General features: G+C 38.8%; 2 protein-coding genes across 3 annotated transcripts; both read right to left on the reverse strand.

Moving 5' to 3' along the window:
• Positions 1 to 1,773: 1,773 nt before the first annotated feature.
• On the reverse strand, positions 1,774 to 2,662 carry cldnk (claudin k). Its single transcript, XM_048173733.1, has one exon. The coding sequence runs from the start codon at positions 2,658 to 2,660 to the stop codon at positions 2,010 to 2,012; it is 651 nt and encodes a 216-aa protein (XP_048029690.1). The 5' UTR covers positions 2,661 to 2,662; the 3' UTR covers positions 1,774 to 2,009.
• A 3,797-nt stretch (positions 2,663 to 6,459) lies between these two features.
• On the reverse strand, positions 6,460 to 12,846 carry btr02 (bloodthirsty-related gene family, member 2). 2 transcript variants are annotated; one of them, XM_048173684.1, is made up of 8 exons: positions 12,749 to 12,809; positions 12,064 to 12,168; positions 10,745 to 11,040; positions 10,562 to 10,645; positions 10,190 to 10,414; positions 7,630 to 7,771; positions 7,095 to 7,121; positions 6,460 to 7,008 (listed from the first exon to the last, which is right to left on the reverse strand). In XM_048173684.1, the coding sequence occupies exons 3-8, from the start codon at positions 11,036 to 11,038 to the stop codon at positions 6,464 to 6,466; spliced, it is 1,317 nt and encodes a 438-aa protein (XP_048029641.1). In that variant the 5' UTR covers positions 11,039 to 11,040; positions 12,064 to 12,168; positions 12,749 to 12,809; the 3' UTR covers positions 6,460 to 6,463. The 2 variants fall into 2 exon arrangements, with proteins under 2 accessions (XP_048029641.1, XP_048029582.1); XM_048173625.1 differs by lacking the exon at positions 12,064 to 12,168 and having other exon boundaries at positions 12,749 to 12,846.
• Positions 12,847 to 16,347: the final 3,501 nt, after the last annotated feature.

Genomic DNA, 16,347 nt, shown 5'->3' on the forward strand with positions numbered 1-16,347 from the left:
ACACTTGATCATGTTTCTATAGCTTGTGAAAAAGAGGCCTGAAAATGGCTTTAGCTCAGATGCGCTGACAAGCTAATATAAGATAATTGATTTAAGACAATGACAACACAATAGGTTTAATTGAACTGAAAAGGACTGTCGCAATGTCATGTTAAAGTTTGTGTGTGTTGAATGTCCGGCGGAAAGAAACATAAAGACAGTAACTGTGACTATTCAAGCTGTGCTAGCATTAGCATTAGCAGACTCATCGGTCTGTCGGTCTGAATTAACACCAAAAACCTCAAATATAATAGTTTTTCCACGCAGAGTCAGTTATGAAACTTACCAACAGGCTTGTTGAAGGACAGTGCACATTTTCAAATACTAATGTTTTTGAATACTTTTTTGTAAAATAACCCAGGTGAAAAAATACTATAGTAATTTATAGTAAACACTATAGTGTTTTTGAACTGTACTATAGTAAAGTACTTGAATTAATTTGTTGTGGTAATTCTATAGTTGCTGTGATAATATAACAATAGTAATATAAATAAAGTACTTTACTCAGTGTTGCACTAAGTTTTCTACAACTATAGGGTATGTTATACTACAATACACTACAGTTTTCTGTAGTAAAAACTAAAGTATACTACAGTATTTATTACAGCTGATCAATTCACTATAATTAATATTACAGTATGCTTCTAGCATTCATTAACAAAGTGCTGTAAATACAATAATATACAGTATATTACAATTTACTATAGTATGGTTCAAAAACACTTTAGTATTTACTATAAATTACAATAGTATTTTTTCACCTGGGAAGGGTTAGTTTCAATTCATCTATCTGTACATCTGAACATTTGCTATCATTAAATTATTTACACATCTCATAAGTTACCTTGGTCTTTAGATATTCTACACCATATCAATAGACTATTATGCTGTAAACTATTATAATGTTGTTTGAGCCCCATCGACCTTCATTGTATGGACAAAAATGTCAGAATATATATTTTGTGAAGAAAGAAAATCAAACAGGGTTGGAACAATTTTTTTCCTTAATTTTTAGGTTAATTTTCCTTTAAGAACAACTATTTTGATTGACACCTCTTAGATAGTAGGAAGATTTTATGTGTGGTATTCCTTTAAATAACGTTAACACCTTAAAGGGACAGTTCACCCAAAAATTAAAATTCTGTCATCATTTACTAACCCTCATTTCATCCCAAACTTATAAGCTTTTGTTCATCTTCAAAACACAAATGAAGATATTTTTAATGAAACTAGAGAGATTTCTGTACCTCCATTGAAATTCCATTCCAGCATAACTTAAGACGGTTTAAAAAGTTAATAAAGACATCACAAAAGTTATCCATATGAATCAAGCAGTTTAATACAAGTCTTCCTAAGAGACAAGATCACTTTATCTGATGAACAGATTTAATAGGCTTTTATTCATATGAATCAATGCATATAGAGCATATCAAATATGGTAGGAAACTGAGGTTTGTATGCATCAGGCATGCATGGTGGACTTTCAATGGAGGGACAAAAATGTTGAATTCATTTGTGTTTATAATATGAAAGAAAGTCATATAGGTTTGGAATGACATGAGAGTGAATAAATGATGAGAATTTTTTATTTGTACTGTCTGTCCCTTTAAGTATCTTAATGTATCTAACATGAGTAAATGTGTCTGTGCTACACAGGATGTGGGATACTAAGTGGAATCATCAGCATCTTCTTCTTGAACAGACGGACTTCCAAAGAATTCAGAGAAGGCACTAAAGGATTTAAGGTTTTATTATTGAATAACATAACAGACAAATACAGAAAAAGACAGACTTATAAGTGGACATTAGAGGTGGCAAGGAAACTTGATTTCACATTTCTATTCACTACCTCCATCATACTACAGAAATATTCTGAATGATAAAAAATAGAGGAGAATTAACTTGAATCTATCACAATGGGAAACTCTAGCAGAGAAGGCTTTCGGGAACCGGCTTGCCGCTGCTGGTCGTTAAACATAACCCTTGACCTGGGCAGGTCCACCCGCTCGGCGTGGGCTGCTCTCACCACTGCTAAATGTAGGAGAGGAGGGAATCCCGGGAGGATTGGACCCTGCGTAGAGGAGCGATCCACCAATCAACAGCAATGCCGAACCTCCCCAGCCCAGGTAGAGAGCGGGGCCGAGCTCACGTTTGTGAGGGGCCGCCACATAGGGGTCATAGAAATCCCTGATGATGGAATGGGCCGTCCAGCAGACGGGTACGAGGATGAGGAACCCTGCGATGACAAAGAGCACACCGGACACGCGGGCCAAGCGTGCCTTGAGGCTTGGGAGGCCCACGCACTCGGTGCACTTGATTCCCAGAACACCCAGTGTGAGCGACAGGGTGCAGATGAGCAAAGCGAGAACCGTAAGACCTCGGGCGGCCTTCATGTCACTGGGAAGAGCCAGCAGGCTGTCATACACCTTGCACTGAATCTCCCCTGTGCTCTGCCAGATGCAATTCATCCACAGGCCCTCCCATGTGATCTGTGCCGTTACAATGTTGTTGCCGATGAAGGCTGTGACCCTCCACATGGGCAGGGTGCACACCAGGAACCCGCCCACCCAGCCGATGATGGACAGGACTAAGCCGAGCAGCTGCATGCCGGTGGTTGCCATAATGAATCTTTTCCAAGAATGATCACTTGGAAGAGTCCAATGGATGGCACAGAAGAAAACCTTCGATACACTTCAAGGTCAGCGAGAAGCGCAAAGACAAAGTCCTTTCCCTTCTTCGTAAGTAGGTTCCAATAAAGAAACAGCGTAGACTGGCAAGTGGACCTAAAGATTGGAACAGAAGAAAGAGTATAAGTTACTGTTACTCTGAGAACACATACTGATAGAACTGGCAATCTTGACATGAATTCTTCAAAATTCTTCAAACTCTTCAAAATCGTACTAAGCATTCAGAATCTTAAATCAGGCATGCCCATTCCTGCTCCCGGAGGGCCACCTTACAGCAAAGTTTAGCTCTATCTCCAATCAAGCACACCTGAACCAGTCAATGAATGTTTTCAGGATGACTAGAAACTTCCAGGCAGGTGTTTTGGAGAAAACTCCAGAAAAGTGGCCCTCATGGAGCAGAACTGGAAGCCCTTGTCTTGAAGATAGGGTATGGGCACAATTTAAACCGGGGGTGTCCAGTCCTGCTTCTTGAGGGCCAATGTCCTTCAAAATTTAGTTCCAACATGCCAAAACACCAGCCTGAAGAGACTGGAATAGCTGCAGATTGGAGAAATATGGTTTTCCAAAAGGTAGGGGCGTGCCGAAAGGTACACAATGCTACAACAGAAACTAACCCCTAACCCTACTCCACTCCCTAACAGGCAGGTTTTGCAACCAATTGTAAAGACCTTTCGGGACACCCACTACCTTTTGGCTCGCCCATTACTCCGACCTGCAGATACCCACACTTGATCTGGAAGACCTTGATTACCAGATTCAGGTATGATTAACTGGGGTTGGAATTAAGGTTTGCTGGGAGGTGGCCTTCCAGGAGCAGGATTAGACACACCTGAGTTAAGCTCTATCTACCGAATTTGTGGCATAATCTACCAGAAAGCATTGTACCTTTACCTCAAAGGGACTTTGTACCTTATCTACCCCTAAAAGGTGCATATAAGTACCTTAGAATAGGTTTATGTAGCCTTAAGCAACAACTGTGAACTGGTTAGGGGTACAAAGATGCCCCTTTGAGGGTACTACCCTAGTGTCAAGCTGTTGTACAACTAAAGGTAAAATTTGTCCAAATTTATTTTCTGAGAGCAATGTCAATAACAATAGTACAACATAATTTCAAATTGTCTCTCAATTTGTTTTAAAATGAGCAAAACTTGCTGTTACAGTAATAAATAAGTAAATAAATAAGTAAATGGGTTTCAGCATTCCAGAGGGTTTAAATTTGAAACTTGGGTTTCTGTTAATGTACTTTTGTATTACTCTGTACACATGTTTATTATGTAAGCTGTACAGTTGTCTTAATCGACCTTGAAGTGGAACTACTTATCTAGGTGAATGCACTTTAGGATATGCGTTCCTGTTAATAGAAGTTCAACAGGTGCATTTCTTGTGTTAATGCATGTGTCGTTCGTCTGGTTTACTGGTGTTATGCGGTTATGACGTTGAAGATGAAAGATTAGATTACAGAAAGACAAGATTAGTAAGTGGTTAAGTCAAAACTTGTCACATGCTAACAAGCGTAATGTCTAGTGCCACCCACACACTGTATGACTTTAAAGATTTTAAAGATTCTTTTCACACCGCACAACTGTCTGTCATCTCTGATGTCCTTAGATAATTAATGTGGTTCAGATAAAATAATATCTTGAGTTTCTGTTGATTAAACCAATCACCTTCATTGTGTTAACTCAATTTTAAGGCAACCAAGTAACTTACTTTTTTAAGTTCAACCAACAATTCTTTTTGCAGTGTATTGTATTGCATTGTGCCTTGTGTTTTTTTGTTTGTTTGTTTGTTTGTTTTTTTAAGAAAATAATTGTCAGTGGAAATCAATATTATCCCACAAATGCTGTTTATGCATTTTAACTTGTAACCCAAAACATTCCTTTAAATATTCATGTGGTTTTACACATAAATATTTAGGCACTGTTATGTACAGTGAGTGTTACTGGATTCACTATACATCCAAGAGAATGGGTCCTTTTCACACTGTGGTGGGTGTAGAGCTACGCCTGGTGGGGTGAGTGGATTATCTCAGAAAAACATGAGGAGCCTCTGGACACAAGAAGCTTTCTTTGAAACGTTCAGAGTGGGCCAAGCAGACTTGGGTCTGTTTATGTCCGAAATCTGAATGCTGCTGTAACAGTGCTGCATAAGCATTTAGCCTTGAAGAACACTCTGTTTAAAAATAGCCTTTAAGTAACATATCAAGTTATTTACTGAACTATTAACTTCTGATTTCCATGATAAGTAATTGAAATTGTTACCTGATTGACAAGGAAGTTCCTGAAGTTTAACTCCTTCCACAGCCACTCATCTGCTAATCCTCCACCTTCTTGCGTTGGGTGCCTTCGATCTGGATACAGAACTTGACCTGAAATGCCATAAACCTGCGATGGAGGTGAAACCTATAGATTCAGAGCTCTGGAGAGGCTCAGCCTGGGTGAGTGTCACTTGGGTTGTATGTTTCAGAGGCAAGGATAGGAGTTAAGTGCTGCCTTCTGGGATGCCAGCTCGGGTCTGTGTAGCGGTGGGCAGAAGCATGCGCTTATGTTCGTGTCACTGTGTGAATGCGTTAATGTGTCTTGAGTGTGTCTCCCAGTGCCTGGTGTACCAGCACAATGACTCGCTGTTCTCTCGCCCTCGCGCTCCTCGATCCCCAACCCAACCCATCCATCCATCCAGTCCTCTTTTTCATCCTTCGCCTTCTTGTTCCTTGAAGTGAACTCCATCGTTTCTTACTACCTTTCATTCATTTCACTTTCATGAAAGTTCACAGCACAAGCACAAGTATGTTAACGTCTTACTTTCATGTCTGTATGACAATGAAATATGTGTAAAGTTATAAATAACATTTAAGGAATAAATAAATAAGAAAGTACAGTTGTAGCTATTGTACATTTTGGATTATAGAAACTTTTACATTTTCAAAAGTTTGGATTCAAATCATTTTGTTCATTTAAAGAAATGGATCATCATCAATGATTATTTTAAATTGTCATAATAACTAGATTTTTTTTACATTTTCATGAGAATATCTAAGTGGTACTTGCCCGCACAAAACTCATCACTGTGATGCTACAGTGTTTTGTGGTTGCCAGGGTTGAAAAGGTGTTCTGAGTGATTTTTTTAGCATGTTTCTAAGCAATCCCTTGTAAAAAAAAAAAAAAACTGACATTATTACTAAGCACACTTTTTAAAAGTCTTAAGAAACAGTCTTGAAAGTGTACTTTGACTTACTGTGGCCTTTCGTTTTATATTATCTGCAAGTACAGTTTTTTAAAAATATACTTTAAAGAATTTATGTACATTCGGTAATTTTAAGAGCACTTCTTTTTCACAAGGGGTTACTAGAATATTCTGGACGGTTGCTAGGTGGGTACTTATTAACCCAAGTCAAAATTGTCGACCACCATGTCTCTACGATATTCTAGTCTCTAGACATGGCTTCGCTCCCTCCTTTAATGCAAGTCAATGGGATTTTTTGCTTGTTATATTGTCCACCATGCAGGTCAAGGGTAAGTTTGATCGCCTTAAAAAAAATATCCACCTCTCCTGAAAAAGTCACACAGTTTGAGGTATCCTTCATGTCTGTAATCATTAAAATAACAGTTGAAATAAGGCTTTATCAAGCACCGATAATAAATAAAAAGGAATATGTGTAATAATAATGATATAATAACAGTTAATCCTGTAATGGCAGTGGTAAAGAAAGTGAAAGCTGTAATGGCTAGCATATTGTTTCAGATGCTGCAACAGCTGCTGCTGATGATAAGGGGAGCAGTGTTCTTTTCCCCGTGGGGTCGTCCCGGGCTGAAGATGGGGTGGAGCTTATCTGTGAAAGTATCTTTGAAAGTGTAGATATGAGTCCCGGTATCCAAACAATAGAAAGACACGCGTCCCTCCTCATAGTCCAGGTAAATAGACACTTTTTTGGGCTTTTGACTGAGGCTAAAGGAAGTTGGAGGGAAAGTGTTAGCAACATACTGGGTGCCATTCTTTAAGCTAAGTGTCCAGAAGCCATTGGCTGGACATATTGTGAATTTTCCCTTCCTGTTGGCAGATTGTTTGGCTATGCCCAAATCCCAGTCAGATTTGTCCCCAACATCCACTTCCCAAAGGTGTCTTCCATAGCTGAATGCTTCCTTAGACATTACATTGGCCACTCGGTCAAACCTCTTGGGGTTCTCTGGGACTTCTTGTCTCTTGTTCGCATGTCTCACCTCCTTTCGGTCCTCAGAGATGTAGAGGTAAGCGTGAGCTGTCCGGGGATTCAGATTAATATCAACTGAAAAGGAAGACAAATGATTGGCTTTCTAGAGAAACTCGCAATGACAGAAAACCAATTCTATAAAAACATCAATGAAAACACACCTGAGTACTTCTGCAGCCTCTTCAGTTCTGAAAAAAAAGTAACAAATTGCACATGAATCATACAGTAAATGGCATAAAAAAGTATGCTAGCTTGCTAAAAGTATTACATTCTTACATTTAAGCTGCACTCAAAGGACACAGTTTAGTTTAAGATTTAGTTATTTTCAACAGTTTGGACTTTATAATTCAATTGCGACTTTACAAATTATAATTCTGACTCTGTTTCTTGCTATTCGAAGTTTATAACTCAATTGTGAGATATAAAATCACAATTGCGAGGAAAAAGTCAGACTTGTGGGATAAAAAGTAACATTTTTAATATCATTATTCTTTCATTCTGTGGCGGAAATATAGTTATTGGCCCTTTTTAGAAGCAAAAGGTGATTATGCATTGAAATTGTACAGATTTTGACTCCAGAACATGGACATATAAATGCTTTAACTGCTAAAAAAGCATAAGCTTCAAAAATGGAAGAAGCTGTGAGAAATATGTTTAGTACTAACAGGCAAAAGCATAATGTCATTTCAATCATACCAGCTTTAGAAAGTCTTTTAGCTTCCACTGTGACTGTATCCATGAAGTCAACCATAGCCTGGCTGGTGAAGCCAACACAAGGATCAGTCTCCAGTGTGACTTTGGACCAGTCTCTCATCGCTTGAGGTATATGACTGAAGCTCTGTAAATGAAAATAGACCAATTGTTCTTTACTATGCAATACATGATTAAAGGAATAGTTCACCTAACCTGAAAATTCTGTCATTATGTTGTTTCAAATCTATATTTTATCCATGTAACACAAAGGAAAACTTTTAAAGAATTTCACACTGCTCTTTTCCATAAAATAAAAGTTTAAAACCTAGTGACCATCAACACTCTAAAAAATTAATTTAAGTGCTTTGCAAATATCACAAAAATTAATAACTATGCTATTGTAATAAAATCTAACAATATCTCTTAAATTAGGCATACCAAAATAAATGCCTCAAAATCCAACAGTTAATTTTGGACATGGACAGAAAAAGAAACCAAAACGCAATGAAACAAAACATAACCCAGACATTACATCCCTCTCCCAAAAGGCGCATCCTCGCGCTGTAACAATATAGTCCAACAGAGGATGGAGGGTGGGGGTTCTGGTTCTGGACGTAGAACAAGAGACAGATGGGCTTGGGAGAAGTTGGCAGAGGGAAACACCATGGTGGAGATGATGGAGGGAGGAGCCAGGAAGGTGATGATAGATGGAGGATACAGGTGACCAAAAGCACAGCCAGGATGAAGGCCCACAGCAGAACCGGTGGTAAGAGGAGCCAGGGTGGAGTCAGAGGTCCGACCACCAACAGTGTAGCCAGGAGAGTTGGAGACCCAGGCGGAGCCAAGGAGACATAGAGACCTGGTGACATTGTAGGTCCTAGAGGCCAAGGCAGAGTCGCGGTTACGAGCGGCCGAGGTGGAGCCAGGATGCTGGAGGACTAAGGCAGAGCTGGAGGGACTGAAGACCAAGGCAGAGCCGGAGGGAAGGCAGAGTCTGACAGAGCTGAAGGGGTGGAGGCCCGGAAGTCTGTGGCATAGGCAGAGCCAGAGCTTCACTTAGGTAGAGGAGGCAGGAGAGGGAGGCTGGTTGGAACCATCAGAGATGCAGGAGACTTGGTACTAGGCGGGACCAGTGGGGATGCAGGAGACTTTGGGGAATAACCCCTTCTACTTCCTCATAAAACTGTACAGAGGCCAGACACAGCTCATACTCAGTGGCAGGAGTATGGGCGGGGCGCCAATTCATCCCCTCATACTTAACGAGGACACCCACAAGAATGGATAATGTTGCCAGCTCAAGCACCTGGTCAGACTCCATCTTGTGCGTGGGCTCCGGGACGAAGAGGGTCTTCGGCATTTGCTCAGGCTCCGGGTCCGGCTCCATGACGGACGCAGGCTCAGGTTCCGGAGCTGTCTTCTGTCTTCCTCTGCGAGTCCGACGGTAAACGGGGACCTGCGGTTGACCAGCATCCACTCCACAAACTCAATGAATGTGCCAATAGGACCATCACAGGGCAGGCATGCCTTAGTTTGCTCATTTAACTTGTTAATACATATGGATCGATCAGGAAAGTCTCTCGCGTGGTACATGATCTTCCTGCTCTAAGCAGAGAAGCTGGACTGCTGGTAGATCCATTTTTCTTTAATCCTCTTTGTAGTTGGTCCATACTTCTGTCACGGGTGGTTGCAGCAAGGAGAGTTGAGAGGCAGTATCTAATACAGCAGTCGTTTATTTATAACTTTACAAATAAGATAACAGAAACTCATAAGATAACAGAAACTCAGGAGCACTGAATAAACACAGGAGAACGAGATAAAAACAACCAATTTAAAATTAAGGATGGGGAACTCAGGCAAACGGTATTGGGGAAAACTAACCCTGAAAGTTATTTTGTGTGTTTTTGCACAAAATTAATATAGGAGGTGTTTAATGTTCTGTTTTATTGGGATTTTGTACTAGGGGTTTCTGTTATGTTGTCGTTTTGTGGAGGTTACCATTGTGGTGAAGAGTAGAGCATGTGTATAGATTGAGGGAGGGCCAAGAAACAAACTCCATGGTGCTTTACAGTGCATTAAAAGCAGTAACTATGTGTGTGCCATTGCATTGATGGTTTCTTAATTATGTTAGCACATGTACTATGACTCATGCACTAAATTCCAAGCATCCTGAAGCCATGAGAGGATCAGACTGATATAAAAACATGATTCAATATAAATCATTGTGTTGATTTCATAACCAAATGTGATGTGGCAATTTATGGGATGGAGAATGAGACATGAGAGTTATGGCAGAGTGGAAGATTTAATGATAAGAACAAGAGTAAATTGCAGTCTGTTCTTCGATTCAAGCTGTTAAAGTAATTATAGTTGATTATTACAGGAGCAGACATTATCACTAATCTGTAGTTGTGTGGAAAGCAGCATAAAGATTCTTCAAAGAAATTCATGTTCTACTGAAAAAATTAGAGTATACAGTTTTGGAACAACATGAGAGCAATTCCTTTACTCTTAACATAATGAATTCAAAGACTAGACAAAGTAACACAAAGCAAAGAGTGATTACCTTTTTAAGACGCTCCTTGTCATTCAAGTGCTCTGGGTTGGTGTGTCCATTTTCCAGTTCAAGGATTTCTTTCTCTAGGTCTTTTACAAGTCTTTCAACTCTTTTCTCCGCCTCTTTTTGTTTCTGCTCAACTGCTGCCACTACCAGTTTATGGCTCTTCTCTAAGGCGCTCAACAAAGAAGAAAACACCCTCTGACTTTCCTGAACCTCTCGGAGACATGAGCTCTGTTTTGAGGAAGAACAGTTTTTCTTTTAGAAACGATCTGGTTCAAAAAATGAGATTAAAAAAAAAAAAAAAACAGTTGCTTTTCATTTATTGACATTTGAATCGTTGTCATGGTTTTAAACGCTGTGTCGTGCTCGGTCACGTACCTTTAGGATCTTTAAGGAACTCTGAAGTTTCTCAATCTTCTGAACTCTTTCCTGAACCATTTGATCCACCTCCCCTGCAGTTTTCTGTTTGCATGAGTGAAGAACAAAACCACAAAAATGTTCAATTACTTTTAAGGAATGTTGTATTAGAGTAGGATTAAGCTACTTAAATAATGTACTCACAGGTTCATCCTGGAGTTCATCCATACTAAAGAACTTCGATTTAGCAGCCAAACGTGTCTTTCTGTAGTTTTCAGTGACATCCGCCAGTATGCGGTTCACACTGATATGTGGTCTGGAGCCAAAGGCCCTCCTACAGAGCGGACACTCATCTGTCCCGCTGCGGCTCCAGTGCACGCGCAGACACGTTTTGCAGAAGCTGTGTCCGCAGGGTGTTGTCACTGGGTTGCTGAAGATGTCCTCACACAGAGAGCACAGGAAGTGCTTCTCGGACAGGAGACTGATGCTAGATTCCATCCCTGAAAGATCGCAACGGTGAAAAAAACTGAAAGTACTATTCTGTATTGCAAATCACATTTAATTACAACATTTATAAAACAAATTGGGTCCCACTTCTAATTAAGTGTTTAAAAATGAATGAAATTTCTGTCATTAATTACTCACCCTTGTGTCGTTCCAAACCTGTGAGACCATCATTCATATTTGGAACACAAATTAAGATATTTTTGATGAAATCCGAGAGCTTTCTGACCTCTGATAGACTGAAATGTTATTACCACTTTAAAGGCCCATGTAGTAAAGACATCGTTAAAATAGTCCAAGTGACTACAGTGGTTCAACCTGAATGCTATGAAGCGATGAGAATACTTTTTGTGCGCCTAAAAAACAACAACAAAATAACGACTTTATTCAACAATATGATGGGCGATTTCAAAACACTGCTTCATGAAGCTTTGAAGCTTTACAAATCTTTTGCTTCGAATCAGTGGTTCGGAGTGTGTATGAAACTGCCATGCCCCCCAGTGGTGAACCATTGATATTTCGAAAGCCTTGTTTACTGAAATAATGTGACTTTGGATCTCCGAACCACTGATTTGAAATAAAAGATTCGTAAAGCTTTGAAGCTTCATGAAGCAATGTTTTGAAATCGCCCATCACTAGATATTGTTGAATAAAGTCGTTATTTTGTTTTTTTGGCGCACAAAATGTATTCTCGTTGCTTTATAACATTAAGGTTGAACCACTGTAGTCACATGAACTGTTTTAAATACATCTTTAGTAGCTTTCTGGGCATTGAAAGTGTTAATTATCTTGCTGTCTCACTGAGCCATCGGATTTTATCAAAAATATCTTAATTTGTGTTCTGAAGATGAACGAAGGACTTACGGGTGTGGAACGACATGAGGGTGAGTAATTAATAACAGAATTTTCATTTTTGGGTGAACTAACCCATGCCAATACCACCAAAACTTACTGTATCCCACCTCAATAGCAGCACAAGTCTTTTGCACTACAACATGAACACATTAAGTACATCGTACCTTATTATTATATGTACATAACACACCTAATATAAAGTGTGCCCAAATAGGACATTTGTATAGCCTGCTTTATCCCAGTACTCATGAACAAGGGACCGTGACTGTCTGATGGAGGAAGGAAACACATTAGCTATGATAAGAGATAAGAAAATTCTTGTCGATATGCATCAGACTCATTAAACACAACATACCAGGGTAAAAACACATTATGCTGTCCTTTTAACTTGACTTTCTGCATTGACTATATCATGTATAGAGCAAAGCTTCAGCTTTGTGCCCATGTAAATATTTGCATTGCTTATATAATGTGCATTCCATTCAGTGTAATGGGGATCTCCAGAGACCTCTATTCAGTGTCAACACAGTGTGGTATGAGGAAGAACAAGTTCAACCAGAAACCCCATGTCATCATCAGACCACTCTAAATATTTATCTAGCAGGTTTCAGGGCAGATTTAGCAACTTTGTGTTTTTCAAAAAGTATATATAAACATTTAGCAGTTGGTCAAACTTAAAAATGAACAGCATAGTTCAAACTGGAACTGTATTATACATTTACATCATTAAAATATCTGCCACTCAGCTAGATATTATTTAAAATCTGTATTGTATCTGTTGCTCTTTACATTGTGAGCTAACATTTAGAGTTACAAGTCAAAAGTTACAGTAATCTCATTGGATCTTACCTGTACTTCAGCGTATGAAGAGAGTCGTTCACGTCTCTTACGGTGAGGTTCATAAAGTGAACCAGACCATAAAGTACACAGGTGTGTTTTCAGCAAGGGGAGGAGCCTTGGACTTTACACTGAGTCATGCACATATTACGAGATTAAACACTCAAACAGCTTTAAAGTCTTGCAATAGATTTTATTATTATTATTTAAACAATATCAAATGTATAACTTTGTACAAAACATTTCAGTAAAACTTAATAGTTAGAAATAAACAACATCTCATATACTGTTTAGTCTTTTATACATGTATTTACAGTTTATGTATTAAAAAACAATGTATTTACACTGTGCCCTCCAAAAGTTGTCCAAAGGACAATATCAGCATAAATCCTTATCATATTTTGACGTAAATGCATTGAAGTGACTTACAACTATTGACGTTGAAGACCAGCAATTTTGATTACAAAATAATGACTATATATAGATGTCACACTCAGATATGGGCATTTGGCAGAAGTAAAGATGATTGGGTCAGAATAGTTTAACTGACTGACTGCCAATTTGCACATATCAGACCAATCAGAACACATTTAGAGTTGATTCATAAATAGCTCTAATATTTTTCTCTGTTCTGAACTCAGTTTTCCTACACTCTAAAAAAAAGGAAGGAGCTTAATTTATAGCAAAAAAAAAAATAAAAAAATAAAAATCAACAGCTAGGATAGCACATGGAGAACATAACTTGTTTAGCACATACATTTACTGAATAAGTAAGATATTTGTCACTGCATTAGCAGTTATTGCTCATATGTCAATGTAGTGCATGCCTACCCATAACCTAACCTGAGCTTTCTTCAGCACAAAAACTCCAACTATTTTAGAGTCAAACATAACAGCATGGTAAATAGGAATTCAATGGCCATTTTCAAAGTTACAAAGACAATTTCATTAAGATACAACTGGTCACGTGATATACATGGTGTATGTTTGTTAGACACATTAGGTAAGGAGTGTGTGCCATCCCTTGTACTTCTTAGCGAGAGTAGGTTAGTTAGGCCGTTGTGTACACTGAAGAATTTGAGTTTGTTTTCTACATTTTTGGCAGGCCGGCATTTTAGTCTGGGACTAGGTTTGAGCCTTGTCTGTGAAACCGGGTAAAAGTCTTTTGGCACTTATACCTATGCGTCATGATTGCTTAATTTTCATCCACTCACATTCAGGAGTAATTTAGCCTATTAGCCTAATATCTTAATGTTGTGCTCTATTCCACAAGATCTTTAAAGTTTGTAACACGGTCAAACTATCTCAGGTATGGGCCGGTTTTGTTTAATGCCTTTGCGGATCTCTAGAACTCATGTCACGTGAAGCAAACTATCTGTGGCAAATCTAGTGACTTTTTCATTCTCAAAAACACCCATTGTATCAGATTAAAACATACTTTTCTTACTTCAAGACTCAACCTGTGGTTAGAAGCATAGTTTCTTGTTTGCATGACATGAGGACTTAGCAAGCTGACATTCAGTAATCCTATATCTTTCATTTGGAATAGTACATACTGTACAAATGTCATTTACATCATTTAGTTTGTTAAGCGATGTGTTTTTGAAGAGTGCACATGTGCGTACATGCTCCAGTTGTTCTCAGATCTGTCCTGGAGTACCACCAGCCCTGCACGTTTTGTATGTCTCCCTCATCTATCACACCTGATTCAGCTCATGAGCTCATTAGTAGAGACTGCAAGACCTGAAATGGGTGTGTCAGATATAGGGAGACATACAAAATGTGCAGGTACTCCAGGACAGGTTTGAGAACCACTGCTCTAGTACGTAAGAACAAGCCTATGATTGAATCTGGAAATAAATCAAAAATAATTGAGAAAAATGAGAATTAATCCTTAGATGCCATGTCTGCAATTTATAGCAAAAAAAATATGGCATTAATTGTATCCTAAACATATTATTAACTGAAGTTATTACTCCACTACCTGCATGACATCATTAACCAACGTGGTTGAACGACTGATATTTCTAAATTTAATCGAAATTACATTATTATACTGGAAATGCACCCTAAATTAGCAACATGCATCAGAAGGGCTTTCACACTTGAAATAGTTAACCCTGGGTCATTGTAAACCCGGGTAAATGGAGTCCTGGGTTATCTTTCTTCACATTTTACTGCTTAGGCCTATAATTTACTCAGGGTTAAAAACTGATCCTGGGTTTCATAAGTTGCCATTTCACACTGTACACTCTTATACCCAGGGTTAACATTCTTATTTGCATATTTGCATGAGTATCACTGAACGCAGCACGCAATATGTTTACATAAAGGCTCTAGCATAGTGTATACTTATATTATTAATTATAGACTCTACTATTAAGTTTATGGAATTTATGGACTTTTCTGAATGGAATTTTCAGACTATAAAGAATGAAATGTTCTCTTCTTCACTCAAATTGTTGCATTTTCTGTTGCCATTTGAAATTTTTCCCTTCAAACACTAAAACGATAGTTTATAAAATGCGCTGTGTTTCCTTGACTGTCCAAAGCATGTGAACATGAGGCATGCGATTGGTTGTCGCTTGCTAAGCATCTAGTCATAACACCACATCGTTTCATACGGCACACGTTTAGTACCTCAATGCTGGGTTAATGGTGCAAAAACAGCTGTAATCCTGCTCTGGAGCAGGGTTTCATAACCCTGGGTAAAACTCGGTGCCAACCCTGCTTCTAAATTACAAGTGTGAAATGGTCCTTTAGGGTTACCTGTACTGCAGCTGTAAACCTGCCCGCTATTCCATCATCAGTGTCATCACCATCTCATTCGCGCTGCAAATCCACTACTTTTGTATGTGTAGAAACTTATAAACCTGCCTCTCCCTCCCTGACCTTTACAGTAGAAGAGGTGAGGTCAGAGCTTAGAAGACTGCGCCCAGGAAAAGCAGCAGGCTCAGATGGTGTGTGCCCGAGATTGCTCAAGGAGTGTGCAGCCCAATTAGCTGTACCTCTCCAGAGGATTTTCAGCCTTCAGGCAGGGAAAGTGCAGCTGCTGTGGAAAACATGTCTTGTTCCAGTGGCAGGGCAGGAGATGAATGATTTTAGACCAGTTGAAAACTATGGAGCGCCTTTTAAGACCAGCAACTGAACCTGCACAGGATCCCCTCCAGTTTGCTTATCAATAACGTATTGGAGTGGATGATGCTGTTTTATACATGCTGCAGCGAGCCTATTCTGTTATGTCCTTATGTTCTTTATTATTATATGTATTATTTAATTTTAGCTGTTGTGGTGATTAATTTTAGTATTGGTTGGGTGTTTGTTTGTGTTATTTGTTTGTAATTGTTAAGTGTTTGTAATTGTTAAGTGTGAGCTATGGTATGTTTGAATTTCCCTAAAAGGGATGAATAAAGTATTTATTATTATTATTATTATTATTATTATTATTAAAAGCAGGGTTTAGAGTGATGATAACCCAGGGTTAAAGGATTAGTTCACTTTCAAATAAAAATGTTTAACAATATAAAAACATCCAAGATGTTCATGTCTTTCTTTCTTCTGTCGAAAAGAAATTAAGGTTTTTGATGAAAACATTCCAAGATTATTCTCCT

This window comes from Megalobrama amblycephala, linkage group LG1, assembly GCF_018812025.1.
Source record: "Megalobrama amblycephala isolate DHTTF-2021 linkage group LG1, ASM1881202v1, whole genome shotgun sequence".
NCBI lineage: Eukaryota > Metazoa > Chordata > Actinopteri > Cypriniformes > Xenocyprididae > Megalobrama > Megalobrama amblycephala.